This window comes from Gossypium hirsutum, chromosome A12 (genome assembly GCF_007990345.1).
Source record: "Gossypium hirsutum isolate 1008001.06 chromosome A12, Gossypium_hirsutum_v2.1, whole genome shotgun sequence".
NCBI lineage: Eukaryota > Viridiplantae > Streptophyta > Magnoliopsida > Malvales > Malvaceae > Gossypium > Gossypium hirsutum.
The window spans coordinates 81,304,004-81,322,209 of record NC_053435.1 but is presented as its reverse complement, the minus strand read 5'-3'; the positions used below and the strand labels follow the sequence as shown (position 1 = coordinate 81,322,209).

At 30.1% G+C, this 18,206-nt stretch overlaps 2 protein-coding genes across 3 annotated transcripts; both read right to left on the bottom strand.

Moving 5' to 3' along the window:
* Window positions 1–2,424: 2,424 nt before the first annotated feature.
* LOC107956364 (protein JINGUBANG-like) lies at window positions 2,425–4,426 on the bottom strand. Its single transcript, XM_041084181.1, has 3 exons — window positions 4,369–4,426; window positions 3,759–3,824; window positions 2,425–3,326 (listed from the first exon to the last, which is right to left on the bottom strand). The coding sequence occupies exons 1-3, from the start codon at window positions 4,424–4,426 to the stop codon at window positions 2,575–2,577; spliced, it is 876 nt and encodes a 291-aa protein (XP_040940115.1). The 3' UTR covers window positions 2,425–2,574.
* A 3,936-nt stretch (window positions 4,427–8,362) lies between these two features.
* Window positions 8,363–13,540, bottom strand: LOC107948180 (uncharacterized). Of its 2 annotated transcripts, XM_016882648.2 has the most exons (10): window positions 13,312–13,487; window positions 13,168–13,189; window positions 12,150–12,255; window positions 11,784–11,939; window positions 11,553–11,658; window positions 11,119–11,301; window positions 10,464–10,623; window positions 9,617–9,942; window positions 9,248–9,337; window positions 8,363–8,755 (listed from the first exon to the last, which is right to left on the bottom strand). In XM_016882648.2, the coding sequence occupies exons 3-10, from the start codon at window positions 12,162–12,164 to the stop codon at window positions 8,688–8,690; spliced, it is 1,104 nt and encodes a 367-aa protein (XP_016738137.2). In that variant the 5' UTR covers window positions 12,165–12,255; window positions 13,168–13,189; window positions 13,312–13,487; the 3' UTR covers window positions 8,363–8,687. The 2 variants fall into 2 exon arrangements, with proteins under 2 accessions (XP_016738137.2, XP_016738136.2); XM_016882647.2 differs by lacking the exon at window positions 13,168–13,189 and having other exon boundaries at window positions 13,312–13,540.
* Window positions 13,541–18,206: the final 4,666 nt, after the last annotated feature.

Here is an 18,206-nt window from a genome sequence, read left to right as displayed (position 1 = left end):
GATTCACAAAAGTAAAAGGCACATAAGAGGAACTTTTGTAAGAAACATATAAAGACAAAATGCTACTAAAACACATCCACATTTTAAGCTCAAGCAAACTAGAAACTCTAAAAGAAAAGACCTTGATGACGTGCAAAGCAATTCAATCCTCCTATTGGACAGACCATAGATGTAATTAATCAAAACCAGCAATTGCTTTAACAATCCAGAAGCTCTAGTGATAGCCAACACAACCCAAAGCATAACTGTTTGACTTCATTCATTCAAACAACTAGCATTGGTTTTCAACATATTTTCACAAAATTTCCTTCTTACCACATTATCATATAATTTCATGGCAAACATTAACAAATCTCCCTCTAGATATACATATAATAAACATAATTATCACTTATCACATTAATCAAAAACATAGGATTCGGATGCTAGCCGCAGTATAGAAGCAATATTTGAAAACGAAATTTCATTATTTTTGGCTGCCAGCATACCTTTGGCTGGAAGAAGATGAAGGCGAATCGATTTGGCTGGAAGAATATGTGAAGTGCATCATTACAGTTAAATTCAGGACAAAAGGAAGCAAATATTCACACATCATTTCATTCTTATAATCAACATTACAAGTGAAGTGCATCATTACAAAACCTATTGATTTAGTATTGATCCCAACGGAGTCAAAAGAATCACGCTACTAGATCCAGACATTGCAGTTAAATTCAGCCTGTTTAAAAGCTTATATTCTCAACAGTAATAAACTTCTCCATTTGTTTAAAAAGAGCCACAGTATCATTAGCTTCATCATCAGAAGTTAAATTTTCAGCTAAACTAGAAAACAGACCAAACTAAATTAAGGTATACTTTATTTAAATCAAAAGCAATATCAACACAAAACAGCTTTTGGTGAAGAAAAAATAATAAACAAAAACAGGAGTTTTGAGTTATATGAAAAATTAAATTTAAGTGAAAGTAAAAGAACTAACTTGAATAGCAAAGAGCCAAGCTCACGGAGAATCGACTGGGACACGTTCCTACTCTTTGATGGGTGTAAATACATCAACAAATTAGCATCTGCTACGCTTAATCCTTCCATTTGAAGCTGCAGTAAATATCCAAAATTAATAGCAAGTCAGAGTTTCAAATAGCGGTGATGCAGCCGCTAATTCACAGCGGCGACCGCAAATCCGCTATTGACACTAAACTGATAGCTTTAAAAAAAATTCTCCTTCTCAATGAAGTAAACAGACGGAATAACGAGCAGTAGGATAGAAAACAAAAAATAAAATATAGCAGCAGAGACAGAGATCAGATAATTAAAAATCTCTTTACTCAAAATCTTCAAATTAGGTTTAGGGTTTGAAAAACTACCTTAATAAATTTCCTAGTCTGTTGGAAACTTGAACGCGACAAGAGAAAGCGGGAGGCTTGTCTGGCGGCGGGATAGTTAACGAGACAAGAGTTAGTTCGAAATTTTTGAAGGAATTTTTAAAATATATATATATACACAAATATGTGCCATTAGAGTCACTGATCATAAATAAGTTAGTTTCATACTCATAAAAATATATATATATATTCTGGAACGAACTGTTCTTGATGTACCTAAAGTACTGCAAATAAGGTCCCAAAAATGACAATAAAACATCAAAAAATGTTGAACCTAAAGTAGTGTTTTTAATGTGGAACAAACATATAAGTGTCTACATATCAAACATTTAATACAACTGGTCTCGCATTATAAATTCAGTAAACTCTTTGCTTTACATTTAAAGGAATAATCACTGCAACATCTGGTCTCCAACAATATATTCAATCTCCATACAACCCATCCAAACCTCCAAAAAACCAAATTTACATGCATATACAATCTCATAGTGCATTGCATATAATTTGATATCAACAACAGATTCGGACAGCTGAACTTAATGAAGAAAATCAGCACAAATGACAGTGCATTGGATAGTAAATTTGACACTTTACTCTCAATTAATTTAGTAGCATAACATATGTTACAATTACAGTTTGACTTATTCAACTTTAAAACAGGGGCCAAGTTTAACATTTAACCACTAATATTTTATTTGCCTTTAACACCAAAGCAGCAGACCGGTTATACAAGTCGCATGCTGAAACAAAATACACTCAGCAGTCAACCTGTGCATATACTTCTCACATTTACATCTCTTCTAACAGCAACATTTCGGTAAAATAAAAATAAAAATCAGCATGTATTTTTAACTCCTAAATTTATAATTTTAACAGTCCATTTGCCGAACCACACCTGCATGAAATATTTATATTTCAAACATAATAATTTTACACGTTAACTTTGAAGAACTTACTAAAATATCTCCAAGTTGAGCTATCTAGCCGATCGACTTGCTCCTTCCCCTTTCTCGCCAATGCTTCCTCCCACCTATTTAGCTACAAACCAAACCATATTTACAAGGTAAGAACAATACAAAAACCGTGCATGGCTTTGCATGCAAGGGATAACTTCACATAACCGATGCATGCATTAAAAGAATTCAAGAAGTAGCATTTTCCTTAGCCATCACCAGCCATTCGGCCAAAATTAGCTCAACTCCATGAATTTTCCGATGCCAAACACTTAACCGGTCCTGTATGTCCGGTTAGAACCGAAAGACATGTATGAATGTTACCATCCCTACGCCAAACACATATAGTTTTATCAGCTGAGCCACTAAACACCAAATTCCCAGCTCCTTCAAGACAAAGAACAGCTAATTTATGTCCTTTAAGTACACCACCATGCGCTAATCCTTTCTCAAGTTCCCAAAAATTAACAAGGCCATCACTGGAACCACAATATAAAACCGAACCAGGTGCATCAATTGCTAATGATGTAACAGCACATTCTTGTTGTAACAATGTTTGGTTCAAACTATGTTTCGTCCCTTTAAGTTGTTGTTCCCTTTTCCATACTTTAATCGTCCCGTCGGCCGAACCGGTGAAAACCATCTCCCTGCTGGACCTCGATACTACTGAATTCACCGTGTCGTCGTGTGCGTTAACCGATTCGAGACATTTATAATCAGAAATCCTCCATACTTTAAATGTTCTATCCCATGAAGCTGAATAAAGAAGACCATGTTCTTCATTTAAACTCAAACATGACACAGCATCTGAATGCTTGATCCATAAAGATCTTTTGCGTTTCACTTCAATGTAATTACTTGGTTTAATTGAACTTTTGAGGATTTCTTTCAAAGATGGTAATGTACCAGCTCGTTTATGAACACCAGGGTTCTTAACAGATACTTTCCATACACGAATTTTACCATCTTGATGACCAGTAAAAATCTTTGCACCTGATATAACAATGGTTTTAACCAATCCACTATTTGATTTGAAACCCAAACATCTCCAAAACCCCGAAAAGAGAGAGAAGCACAACAATCTAAGATTACCAATGTCAGCATGCTAAAGTCTAGGGTTCAAAAGAACAACTAAATGAGAGTACCTTGATTTGTTGGACTCGCAAAAGCTAGCCTTCAGTCGGGTTTGATTTCGACATGAAATCCCTTAATTTTCCGCTTGCTGCAAAAATAAAACAGAAGTGTAACCCACATAAAAAATAATAGAAATGAAATCGAAATGAAACAAGGAGCTTCGGGTTTGATTAGAAATCGAAATGAAATGAAACCTGTCGAACCAAAAGAGAAAGGGAGACGGCAAATGGGTTTGATTTGGGGAAAATTTGATTTGGTTTGATTAGAAATCGAAATGAAATGAAATGAAACCTTTCCAGTTGCAGTAAACTCCGAAAATAAAAGGTTGAGAAGGCCAAGCGTCGATTCTATTGTAATCTTCAGCAAAAGAAAGACAGAAGGAAGAAACAGAAGACGGAAAGGGGAAGCAGGAGGGTAAAACAGGGTCTAAAACTCAAGCAGCACCTAATCTGAGAAAGAGGAACGTAATAGAAATCGGTGGATTTTGGGGATTAGGGGTGTAATGTAATAGACGGGTATTAGCCAATACCCTGAACCAAACAGAGGATTGAAGTGGGATTACATGGGGCCCACCGATTAGGGATGTATTGGCATAGCCAATACACCCAACCAAACATGGTGTAAGTCTTTATTCGAGTAAAAAGACTTTAAAAATTCACTAACGCTCTATTTGTTTCAACGTTAAAAAGTTTTTATGAAAAATATTTTTAACGTTTTTTTATGTTTGTTTCATGTAAAATAGGATAGTCAACGTAAAATTGTCCCATTATTCCCGTAAAATATCTTATCAAATTTTTTTTTGTAAAACATTTTCCTTATTCTCGTAAAATGTCTTATCAAATTTTTTTCGTAAAACATTTTCTAAAGTGATAAGGCTCTATTCACTATAATACCCTCATACATGACCCCAACATCTGGTCAAAGCACTGGGATGTTACATTCTCTACTACATTTTTCATTTATCAAATATTTTCTTATAAACTTTTATAATTTTTCAATTTAGTTCTTTTTTGTCATAAAAGTTTAATATTCAATAATTAATCATATTAAATGAATTTTCTTTCTTGTTACAATTTAATCACATAATTTATCTCAATACCTTATTTCACATATCAAATTTCTATGTATTTCACTTCTATTATTTCATCCACATATTTTTCTCAAGCTTAACAATTTAGTCCTTGTCATCATAAATATTTCATATTTTTCCACAATTTCACTTTTAGAATAATTTATGCATATTTCATCGTCTCATAACATATTCATTAAACTTTTATCATAATTTCCTTATTCACAAATTAAATTGTTTCAGACTTAAATTTTTGTGCATTTTTTAATTTAGTTCCTATCGCCATGTAATTTATTTTTCACCATATAAGCACTTTAATAAAATAATTCATTATAATAACTTATTTCACATAATAATTTTCATGCATGTCACTTCTCTTGTTTCAATTATAAATTTCATAAAGTTTACAATTTAATCCTTAAAATAATGAAGATTCATTATTTACTATAATTTCACCTTAACATTACTTTGTAATCAATTCATTATTTTATTTAAACTCTTTATCATAAATCTCAACTGCATGTTTGTTTCACTGAAAACAACTTTTATGAAATATTTCAGAAAATTTGTCAAACAACGGAAAATATTTTATACAGATTTATCCAAACACCAGAAAATATTAGATTTTATAGAAAAACAAGTCATTTTCCATAAATCATTTTTCAGAAATCATTTTCAATTAATCAAACGAAGACTAATTTATATTTATTTGAGTAAAAAGACCTAATGTTATGGACCTAAAGAAATATGCTTTAAGGATTACATGATGTATTAAGCTTAAAAAAACTCAGTAAGTTATATTTATTATTTTAGAACCTATAAAATTAAAATTTTAGTTTTTTTCTTTTTAAAATTTATAAAATTTTAAATTAATATATGGTAAAATTGCACTTTATCTCCTCTTAAAATAATAAATTTTTATTTTAATCATTTAAAAATTATAAAAATATAAATTTAATAATAAAAACCCTCCAAAAAAGTCTCTGCCTTCTACCCTGGAACCTACCAGCAAGCTAAAGATAGTGTTTTCAAGATGGGATCGGACCAACTAGTACCCTGGTCTAGATTAAGTTAAAAAATTAATAGATCACAAATCAGTACAAATCGTTTAAATAGATGATTTAACTAAACTTTTTAATATTTTATTTAATTTAAACCAAATATATTAATCAAACCAAAAATAATGACTTTTTTTTTAAAGAAAAAAACATTAGTTAAAGACTACATAGATTGCAAATTTTTTCCACACGTAAGCTCATAGAATAACCAAGTCAATGCATTGTTAATATTTTATTTTATTATTTTTTTAGTAAACAGTAATTGAAACGAGTGGATGAGCATGAAATTGAAAAGTCAAGTCATTTTCTTCTCTTCCAGAGCCCTTTTCTATGACCGGAACAAAACGACAACGTTCTGAATAATTGAAATGGAAATACACTACCCTTTGAAAGTAACCCTTCGATGTAATACTTTACGTCTTAAAAATAGATTATTCGAATATTTGAATAATAAATTTTAATTTATGAATTAATAGTTATAAAATATTTATAATTTTGATTATTTATAAAGAATTGTAACGTACTTGAATTTGAAATTTTACAGATTTAGATATCTGAAAAATAATTGAAAATTTTGAGATTGATTTTCTTTGCGGATACGAATACTCGATAAAAAATAGTATTTAATTAGGATTTAGATAATAATATTCGGATAGTTTATAGATAATAAATGTATTCGAATTTTTAGGCAGGATAATAGTTTTAGGTTTGAATAATTAAAAAAGACGATAATAATTTGTTTGGTCCTCTAATTTAAAAAATAATAATTTTAGCCTTCCATTTAATTTCCACATTAGCTCTTGTATTATTTATCAAATCACTTCAAAAATAGACTGAAAAAATAATATTTGTTAACCTTATTAATGTGGTTCCTACCTAAAAAATAAAAAAAAATAAAATTTCAACTAAATTTTAATTCGATAAAAAAATATGAATCTAAACATGTTTAAATGCGTAACATCTACTTTAAGTGAATTACAAATAATTTTAAACATTGAATAAAGTATAATTCCTAAAATAAAAATTATTGTTTTGATTGGATTTTGTAGTCAAAGTAGTATATCTCATAATACTTTTAAACTATACGTACATTGTATGTCCTTTTGTTGTATTCTGCAAAGTGTGCTAATTTTGTTTTTTTCCTTTTAAAAGAATTGGAAAAATTTCCTTTTGACCCCGTCAAATTGTACTTTCAGAATTAACGGATAACATGTGGTTCATTGAAAATTCATCTTTTAGAACATTCCAACCTTTTTCTTTTCCCAATGATTTGAAGAGAATATACCAATTTTTTAGTATTTTGCTAAATACAAATATCTATTTAGCACTATTAATTGGATTTGTTCACGAGCCCGATTACTTGCTTAAACTTGGGAGTTCGCTTGAAAAATAAACTTGAGTGAAAAATTAAGTTTATTTAAACTATAGGTCAAACTCGAGCTTTGAGCATTCAATGGTCAAGCGCGACCTAACTTTTTTTTCATGTTTGTAATGTTTTATATTATGTAATTTATAACACAAAAATTAATTTTATACTACAAAGTAAACATAAAAAATTGCTAAAATGATTATATATAAAATTTTAATAAATAAAAATATATAAAATAAAAAATAATATAAATTATAATTTAATTTTAAAAGATACATGCGAGTCTAAAATGAATTTGAGTTTGCTGTTTACAAATATGAACAAACTTAAACAAAATTTCGAGTTAAACTAAACTTGAACGAGAATAAAGTGTATTAATACTATTCCTAAATTTACCCCACGAACACCTCTACTATTACTAAAATATTAATATAGAACTTTTGTTGATGGTAGCCCAAATAATTTTGTTATGATAAAGCTACTACTTTTATTAATTTGAACTTACTAATCATCATGTCTAAAGTTTAATAGTTAATATATCATTTGGTATCCAAGTTTGACACTTATTTCTAATGCGATCTTTGTGTTATTTTTTTGGTCTAATATGGTGCTTGTATTGGATAAAAGTTATACATTTTGATGCTTGAAGATAATGATGTTAACTTTTTAGTGTTTGATTCAGATTTAGGGTTGATTTGATGAAAGTTAATTGCTAATATTATTAGTATTATTATCAATTTTCATCAAATCAACTCTAAAACCCGAATTAAATATTAAAATATTAACATTGTTATCTTCAGATACTAAAATGTATAACTTCTATCAAATACAGATACCACATTAGACCAAAAAAATAACACATATACCGCATTAGAAATAAGTGTTAAATTCAAATACCAAATTATGCATTAAGCCAATGTTAAATTATGTCGAATTAAAAAGATTACATCTCAAATATGAGTGAATATGAGGGCTAAAGCCATAATTGGACTTTTTAAAAAAAAAATGGTTACATATATTTAAAAATCTTACTTCTATCTAATTTAAATACTCCCATTGCAAATTGCAATGCTCCCCCCCACCCTGAATGCATACCTCACTCAAATGTGACTGCCCAGTTTCGTTTTTGTTGATACAAAGAGGAGGTTGTGACAATTTATGACCATTCTTTTGGAAGGTGGAGAGCCGTAAAAAGGTAAAGATGATCGGAATATGGATGCCGAAAGATTTAGAGAGGAGAGGAGAGAGTTACTAGAAAAAAAACCATTTTGATAGCATCCATCAAAGCATCATAAGTTCACATTTTAACTCAAAAGAACATGGTAAACGTATCCCCGATCCAACAACTCCATTTTCAGAATGGAAAGCTCAATCTATTACCTCATCGAGAAGTCGGGTATGATCGGAAAAGATAACAACGATTTCATCATTGTATGCAAGATAAAATAAATACAAACAAATGGTCCCTCAAATTTCTCCAAATAACAGATAAAGTCTCATACCCACCATCTGTTTAAAACAATAACTAAGGAGAGAACTAGGCTACTTTCCTCATTGCTGATTGCTATTTGATTGATCAAACTAAACTATTACACTGCTGAAATGTTCGAAATTGCTAACGATTCAAAATGCCTACCGAATAGATGTCGAATATCGTTCTTATCAATCTAACTCTATCCTAACCTAACGATTTTAAGATCATAAGGAAAAACACTCACCCTGGTCTAGGATTTTTCTTCTTCGGATGGAGAGCACGGCTGTCCAGGGATGGAATCGACGAAAAATTCTTCCACTGAAACAAAGTAGATCCATCAGTGCTGGTCAAACACACATAAATAGAGTATACCTGAATAGGTAAATGTTAACAACCCAAAGACATTTTAAATGGTGAAATTAGTCCAAATTTCAAAAAAGTTAACATTTACTGAAAAATTTCATTTACTGTTAGATTAGTTAAAATTTTGAAAGCTTTTTATAGTTCTGCAAATGAAATCAATTGTTTGGAGTTAAACTGCAAATGAAAAATATTTTTCATGTAATTTTTTTAATAGTAGAGGGACTATTATCCAGTCCATATAATAAAGGGACTTGATAGGTAGTTTCACCCATTTTAAATGCACGTAGGAAACTTAAGGTAAAATCATATTTGATGCTGGTTAAATTGTCTAATATGTTAATTGATAGAAATAATATCACAATGTTGGTAACTATCTAATCAAGAATCAACATCCTCTAATGATTCAAAATAGACATTGAGGTAGACATTATCATGAAATGCCATTACCTATATCCTCTTGCTCCGAAGAATCAAGCAAAATTTCTGAATCAGAGGGAAGAAAAGGAGAACCGGGATAGTTTCCGAGGGCTCCTAAATCTGTAACAACTCCAAGGGCCAAAATTTTATGAGAACAAGCTTCATAAAGAAAAAGAATAATAAAGTAACAAAACATGCTAGGTTCCAAAACATGCTAGGTTCCTGAAATAATGATTTCAAAGGTCAACGCTGAAGAATTTCACAAATTATTAACAACAAAAAGTCGAAAAGCAAACATAAAAGCACGAGTCTCCAGATGCATGTGCGAGAGATGAAAGCAACATAAACGACAAAATTTTAGTTGAATATCTTAGTGTGGGTCTCATTGCCACAACTTACCTCCCAAGTTGGACAAGTCTGCTGTCAAATCCGTGAGACTGAAATTCCACTGAATCTGATCAAGGGTTCTGAAGGAATCTCTAGAATTCCCAGCTCCATTATCAGGTCCCAGCTGCAATCCTACTGAACTTGCCACATCTGTTGTGAAGGCTGAATCAAGTACTGATGTGTCGACTCCCATCCCTGACATGTCTGATGCAGTGAAGGGGAAATTCCCACTGGATGCCACTGATGTAGGGCTCACAGGCATCTCTGACATAGATGGCATGGGAGTTGTTGAAGGAACTGCAGCTATTGCATCACCAGCATTGTTGTCCATCACCATGCTAGAATAAAGAGAATCCGTTACCATTAGCTTAACTTCTGCAGAGCAAAATACTTGACCAGAAATAAAAAAAATTTTGAAGCAAGAACCAATGCACAACAAACAGGGGTAAGATAGAGATAATGTAAAGGCCTTACTACCTAAACATTCTTTAATAATGTAGGAGTAAAACTTATTCATCTAGTTAACCTAAAACATCTTAGGATTACAGTTTAGATGAATATAATTGATGTTAAAATGGTGTGATATAACCATAACACGATCATGCATTTGTTACAAATCTGATCAAGTAGCCATTTCATCCCCCAAAAAAAGGGAGAAAGAAAAGAGGCAGATGATTACATTTGCAAGCAGTAAAATCATTAATTAGGCAAGCTCACTTCAAAGCAGTAGCATAATTTATAGGATGGAGACAATGAAAAATAAAGAAGAAAAGCACCTTCACAATTATTGAACAGCAAATATTTGTGAATATAATAGCCAATTAATAGCAGATTGATATGAAGATGGTCAAGTTCTCACTCATTGCCAGAATTCATCCGCATAGGTTGAAAATTGCCCGGAGCAGGGACTCCATTGACCACGTGACAGCTTGATATACCCATGGAGTCAATATGAGGTTGCCCTGAAGCAGGAATTGGAGGTTGTTGTAGTACAGGGTATCCCATTGGTAAGTTGTTAACTGCACTGCAAAGTAGTTGTTGAATAACCATGATTGTAACATAAACGTGCAGACCAAATAGTCATAACTCCTACAACAAACTTTCTGCTCAAAAGTATATTTCAGTACAGATCCCAAAGAAGAGTTGTGATATGGCCCTCTCAGCAGTTTTTCTCTCATTCCATTTGAGAAAAGAATTGTAAACTGGCTAAATTAAAGTAGTTAAGTTTTATAAACAACTAAATAGATACCATATCAAGAGAAGATTATAAACATCTAATTTTGAAATTATTAGTATAAAGTGAATCACAGTACAATCCTAGATATTTATCGTGTTCCAAAATGAAATAGCAATGGTAATCCCCTTAATATTTCTTAACTGTTGACATGCAATTTGACGTGATGGTTCAAGTAGGGTCAGCATCAACATGTCTAACTTAAAAATCATGATAACTTTGCAATATAACTTAAATAATAGAAGCTTGTGTCCATCATTTGTATAAATTCAGAACTTACCAGGCATGGGATGAACCCCATTTGCTATTGGGACCAGAGGAACCTTTGGAGGCACAGGATATTTCATCAGATGATATTGATGCTCAAGCAAATGGTTGAACAAAATTATTTGCTTCTTTAACTTCAGCCTTACGTAATAGGCACTGAAAAAATCAGCATTTTCCTCTTCCAGCTTCTGCCATACTGAATAAACAATAATAGTGAAGAGATCAACTGAATGAGTTTCGACACTCTTAACACTGCTGAACAAGAAACATATTCAACAAGCAGCTTAGATTGCACTAATTCAAAGAAATCATAATTGTAGATTGGTTTTTATTTTTCTTTTATAACATGTTCTAGTTCATCACATGCAAATGCAGTACGTTTTATTGAAAATTCCAAATAACAGAAATGCATTTACAGACTAATAGAGAGATTTCAGTAAAGCATACCTAAAGTTGTAAATCCAGGGTCTATCCTTGCTCGAGTCAGGAGGGTTTTGACAACCTCATCTCTAGTCATGTACAGTTGTAAGCATCTTTCAATTAAATTCTGGACCTGGAACAATCAGTTTATGTAATTTAAGAATCAGTAATTAAAGAAATATAATATAAAAGTCCCTTCACCGTGAAAAATGAAGGGATATAAATAAATGAAATATACAAAAGGAATCAGTTTCTTACAAGTTCAATATCTTGGTGTGAAACTTTTCTGCCATCATTGCTTGAAGCCGATAAAGAACCAGAATCTGCTAAGGGGCCATCTGCTGCTTGATTGTTTTGCTGTTCTGTTTTAGGTTCATGCAAAGCATGAGCTGAGGGTTTTATGTCTTGTGTGCTCTGCAACAAATAAAATTTATCTTCAAATTAGCATCAAGGACGAAAAGGGAAGCAGATTCATGCATCAAACAAAAAGGCTGTAAAGTATAAACTGTTATTTTCTATGTTACTTTGGGAGAAAAGAACTACAACTAAACGCAATGACTGTTTAGCTCACACCAATAGACCAATTATTTAAATATAGAATTACTTATTAAAAGAGAAAAACACCTGTAAGTTCTTCATTCCAACTGAAAGCCAATTGCCAGCATCTCTTTGCTCAGCACTGATACTCCCCACCTAAGGTCACATAACTCATAAACAGCAAAATGCCAACCTGAGAAGAAATTTACCAAAATAATTCACAAGACCGTGAGCCAAAATGCACTGTGAAAAGAACAGCTCCTGATTAAGTAATATGAATTTGTGGTAGATGAAAACCAAAGCTTATGTTCACAATGAAACAATAATCTACCTGAAATAGCACTTATTGAAATTAGAATCTTTTACCAAAACAAAGGAATATACACATTTTTAGAACTCCAACAAGTTTAGTCATTTTAAGTGCAAGCAAACACGTCGACCAAATCAATAATTCGATTAGATAACATTAATTCCAAAAAGACCCTACTGAGTACAACCTTCTTCAAATTCACGTCGCAAAAAATCAACAGAGAGAACGAATCCGTGTTTCATTACTTAGAAATAATTATAAACAACTAAAATCCTTTACTTTCTCTTGATTCTTCTAGTTGTTTTCATATACAAATTATGAAACAAAAAGGAACCAAGTCCATAGCTTTTTACTTCCCCCCTTTAGCTAAAAACAGCAAGCAAATTACAGTCAATTTCAATTATGCTCCGTTCGAAAACTTGGATTTAAATTTCATAATAGTAAATCCTAAGAACGAAATACATATATTATAAACAATTTAGTTAGAATTCAATATAATATATTTAAAAGGTATAAAAAACAAGTATTTATCAAATCTAGAAGTATTTTAAGAATTTCAAATTCATTACCATATGAGCATCTAACAAATTCTAGATTTGACATTTTAAAATAATTTACTACTCAATTTTCCTACTTATAAATTCCAAATTCTAAATTCCAAATTCTCAAACACTACCAAAAATCCTGGAAAAACATTTACACATTAAGATGCTATAAACAAGAACCACGAACTTTTCAATTCAGCGGAACTAAAAAAATAAAACTTAAATTAAATAAAGATCTAGTTGAATTTACCTTACAACCAGAGTTGCCGACTCTTGAAAACACGCAAAAACAAACAAATTCAATATACAGAAAAAAATGCTTCGAATTTTTCACTGCAAGAAACAACTACAAATCCAGAAGAGTCACTTAAAACCGTATAGTTACAAGGATTACCCAAAAATGAAGATTCTCGATTGAAGTTGAAGTGCAAGTGCTTAGGATTTGAAGATATTTAAAGTGAACTAAGAGGAGCAAATTGGAAAACTATTTAAAAAAAGGGAGAAAAAATGAAAATTGGGGGAAAATATATATTACTCGCCGAAGTTCTGTAAGTGAGTTTTTGCTATGGCCGCATTTTATACTTTTGATTTTTCTTGTAATTAAAAGAAAATTAAAAAGCGCCGGGAGAAACAATGACGTTTGACAATAAAAAAAGGTCTATTTTTTCTTAGTCCCTGTATTTTTTAGATGTTTAAAGTTTAATTCTTTTACTTTAATTTTCAAGGGTTTAAGCCATTTACCTTTTTAATTTAACAAATGTACATTTGAAAAGAACTTTGTTATACCCTTGCAACTTGGAAACATTCCTAAATACAACACTCATTAAGGTCTCACTTATCCCTTTAGGACATCCCTTGAGAAATACTCTTTGACTTAGCGCTTGTGCGGATCTCACTCACTAACCGTTATCTTTAACTTTAACTATCATGTCTCATCCGAAACAATTTAAAAAAATCTAATCGCTACCCTACTTAGGACTTATAGTGGCAGTCCACTTGACTTCTTTCCCTAATCCACTAATAGAAACTCAACAAGTGTCTTTTAAGAACCGTAAATAACGGTATAAAAAGCCCATTGCTCCCGCATAAAGGGAGATTCTCTCCTTCCTTCTCTGACTTTCTCTCTCTCTCAATTTTAATCTCCTCCCCTCAAAACACTATCTAGTGTGACTCTTTACCTTGCATTGAGTAAGATGAACCGCCCAACTTAACTTCCATCTCCACCTTGTTAGACTCAGAGCTCAACAAATGTGAAAAGATTTTCGTTAAATTAGATATTTGTAAATAATATTTGATTATCAAATGGTAAATTTTGATAAAAAATGAATAAAAAATAATAGTTTAATAGTTTATCATATATTAAGAGTTAATTTTTAATGAAAAATGACTAATGTTTTAATTAACAATAGTTTTTTAATATATTAATAGTTTTAATTAAAACAAGTTCAAAAATTAAATAATTAATTAAACTCAAACTAATTATTACCTGAACAAATCTCAAAGAGAACACCTACATGTATAGGGTGGGACACAAACTTGAGATATCAATATTTTCATGACTTCAACCTTACGATTGAGCCAAAACTATATAAATTTTCGATTAAGATCAATCTTAGATTTAATCCCCATAAGAAGTCATGAGCATTTGAATAAATAAATAAGGGATAAAGAAACATTAAGTCTCTAAACTTAGTAACTTTCTCCACATTGGTCATTGAACTTGTTTTTTCCACATTACTCTCGAAATTTAGCAGCTTTTTTCAATTTGATCCTTGAACTTATATTCCATTAAAGTATAATAGTGTTTCATTCTGAGATTATATTATGTCCTCACTTGAAAAGTTTTAAAGTTTTTATTTTTAAAAAGTATTTTATATAATTTTTAAATTTCTTAAAAAGTAATAATGTAACATAATTTTAGAATACCATCTCGTTACACTATAACAAAATCGAAGTTTAGGAGCCAATTTTGGGAAAGCTTCCAAGTCTCAGAACTAATATGGACCAAAAATTTTAAGGATCGAATTGAAAAGAATTGTCAATTTTAAGGACTAAATATTAATTTATTCCAATAAATAATGAGACGGTATGGGGAGACCTGTGGCCTTCGTATTTCCAATTAAGGGAGACCTAAGAAAAAAATGACAAAAAAAGACTTAATGAAAATTTCAACTTGTCAATTGTAGTTTTACGGATATTTCCCTGTCATACGTAACATGCTGGTCTTCATAATTGCGTACCTTTTTGTTCGGTTTGACATTTTCCCAATAATTAAATTTAAGTGTAAACTGCACTTAAGGTCACTAAATTATTAGTAAGTTTATGTTTTAGTCACTCAATTTTAAAAAGTTACAGAATAGTCACTAAACTATTCAAAAGTTTTCATTTAAGTCATTAGGTTATTAAAATTGTTGTCTATGGCCTTCTCTATTTCTATCGCCCGCACAAATAAAAAACTTTTTCCCCCTTCTCTTTTACAATTTAGGTTCTTTTTTTTATGAAATAGCTTTGAACGCCACGAATCTACGAACCAAAATCCAAACAGTTTTCTTCTCCGATCTCCGACATAGATCGAGAGATCGACTTTGGGCTAAGGTATGTTCTTCTAGTAGTAAATGGATACTGATCCACTGAATCAGTTGTCAAATCGTCACTTAGTATTCACTAGCCAAACTTTTTTTTAAAAATACCTTAACAACCAAATGATTTAAATAAAACTTTTGAATAGTTAAATAACTATTTCTTAAATTGAATGACCAATATGTAAATTTACTAATAGTTTAATAATCTTATGTGGAGTTTACCCTAAGTTAGGTCAATATCTTTGAATAAAAGAAAATTTATTTAAACTTTGTTTTTTTTTCTTTACAAAATTCAAATCTCAAACATTACTTGATGACTATCGATAGAGCCGATGGTTAAATCGGTCAAACCATTAATTTTCAATTCAATCATTAAAAAATAAATATTTTATTTTTAAAAATTTTATTAAAAAAATCTAGATGAAAAATATTAAACACAAAAAAATAATAAAAATAAATATGCAAATTAGTTTAATTTTGGTTTAAACAATTTTTAGTCGATTTTTTTACCGATTTAATCACTTTTCGAATTTATAGTACTAAGGGAGTCTATTTGATTTTAACAATGTGGTCCCTTGGAAAATCTTTGAGTTCCCATCAAGTGGATCCTTGATTTATGAATGAAGTCCCCTAGTCCTAGATATTATTTTGCCTCTTCAATTGGCTAGGAGCCTCCATCACACTACAAAATAGGACCACACTCAAAGTTTTACGATATTTTTATTATATTATAAAACTTTTTTCATTCTTTTTAGGAAAATATTAAAAAAATATTACAGTATTTATAAAATCAAATCGGTGATTGAATTGATAAAATCATAGATTTGATCAAAAAAATATTAAAAATTTTAGTTCAAGCGATCAGTATTGATTCAATGCCATCTCTTGATTCAATATCCTGATTGATTCTCAATCCGACTAGCCAGTATAAATCAGTTCAATATTGCTACATTGGTTTTACTTTAAAACAATGCAATTTCTTTTTTTTTTTCAATTTTAAATCAATTTATATATTTTTATTAATTTAATTTGATAAATAATTATTGATGATGCAAAATGGCATATCCCACGTTAAATAATATTACCTCTTACTTTGATCGAGTAATTGGGACTAAATGCCCAATACACGTACGTTGTCGTTTTAGAACAATTTTTTACTATTTTTTAAAAAAATTATTTTTTCTTTTAATAGTTTTCAGTTTTTGAGCCGTTACAAATTTGAAAAGGCTTTTTTTTGGCCATTGGATTGACCTTGTAAATTACTGTATTGCTCCTTTGAATATCCAATAAATTGCTCAGATATTCTCCTTTTTATACAGAGCAATACACAACAACAATCTATCTTTTCTCCCATAGCTCACTTGTTTCTTTTCAGTATATTTTTCAATCATTTTTTCAACTCTATTTTCCGGTTATTTTTTTATTTCTTTGAAAAGAGAAACACCAATTTTGTTCTATCTTTTTTATTCGAGTGTATGAATATTGAAGTACTATATTAACCTTGGGGGGCGACGTCTACTATACAGTTAAATCGATCAGGGCAAATTTGCTTCTAAGGCAGTGATTCTTCCACGACACAGTTATTATTTCATTTATTTACACATAATTTATTTATCTAATCAATGTTAAAGATTTTATTTTGCAGTAGTATATTTCCTACAATAATGACTTGATTATTATAATCTAAATTATTCTTTAAATGCATATGCTTGATTAAGTTTGTGGCACTCATCAATCGAGTCCCAACTTAGTTGAGAAAAGTTGAGAAATTACCAAAAACACATTTTTTTACAAAGTGTATTTTGGGTTTTTTGTTTTGTTTTTTTACATTTTACATAAAATACTGAAATATAAGCTTACAATGAGATTTAAACCTAAAACACATAGATGAAGGGAAGTCGGTAACCCCATAAAATGAGAAATTACTTTTTTAAGCCCTAAAGAATTATAAAATTTTAAGTTAATATGTGGTAAAATTATAGTTTAACCCCTAAAAATATTTAAATTTTAATTTAGTCATTTTGAAAACGATAAAAATATAAACCATTACAAGAATAAAGTTATATTTTAACACTTATAAAAATAAATAATTTAATCTCAACCCCTTAAAAATAATTTTGACTTCTCCCTTTCTAAAATACAATAATTTTTTACATCCATTTTAATTAAAGCATATTAGTTTTTAAATATAAGTTTTTTATAATTATTTTTATTACATAAATATTTTTATTTAGATAGTAAATGTAATCTAATCTAATTCAATTTTAGTATTGCATTTTAAAAATCAAATAAGAAGAATACCTAATGAGTTTGCACATGAATTCAAATATAAATTAAAACACTCAATTAAATCTTAGTTTGTTTGGCATATGCATTGTTGTCAATACAGGAGGATGTAGAGTACATTGAAACATATTATCGTCTTATTTATGGGTTAAGGAGAGGCTATGAGTAATTCTAAGCAAAGATCGGAACTTATAATAAGATTATTCATATATATATAAATTAAAACATAAAAATACCCAATCAAACAAAAATCAAAGTGATATAAAGACATTGAGTAAAAAAAATTAAAAATGCCTAATTTTTTAAATTATAGTTTCTTCATTTTATAAAACTTTAAAACACATAATTTAATTTAGTAACTATTTTTATAGATTTTAATTTTAATTTAATATAATCTTATAAAAATTAACATAAACAACTA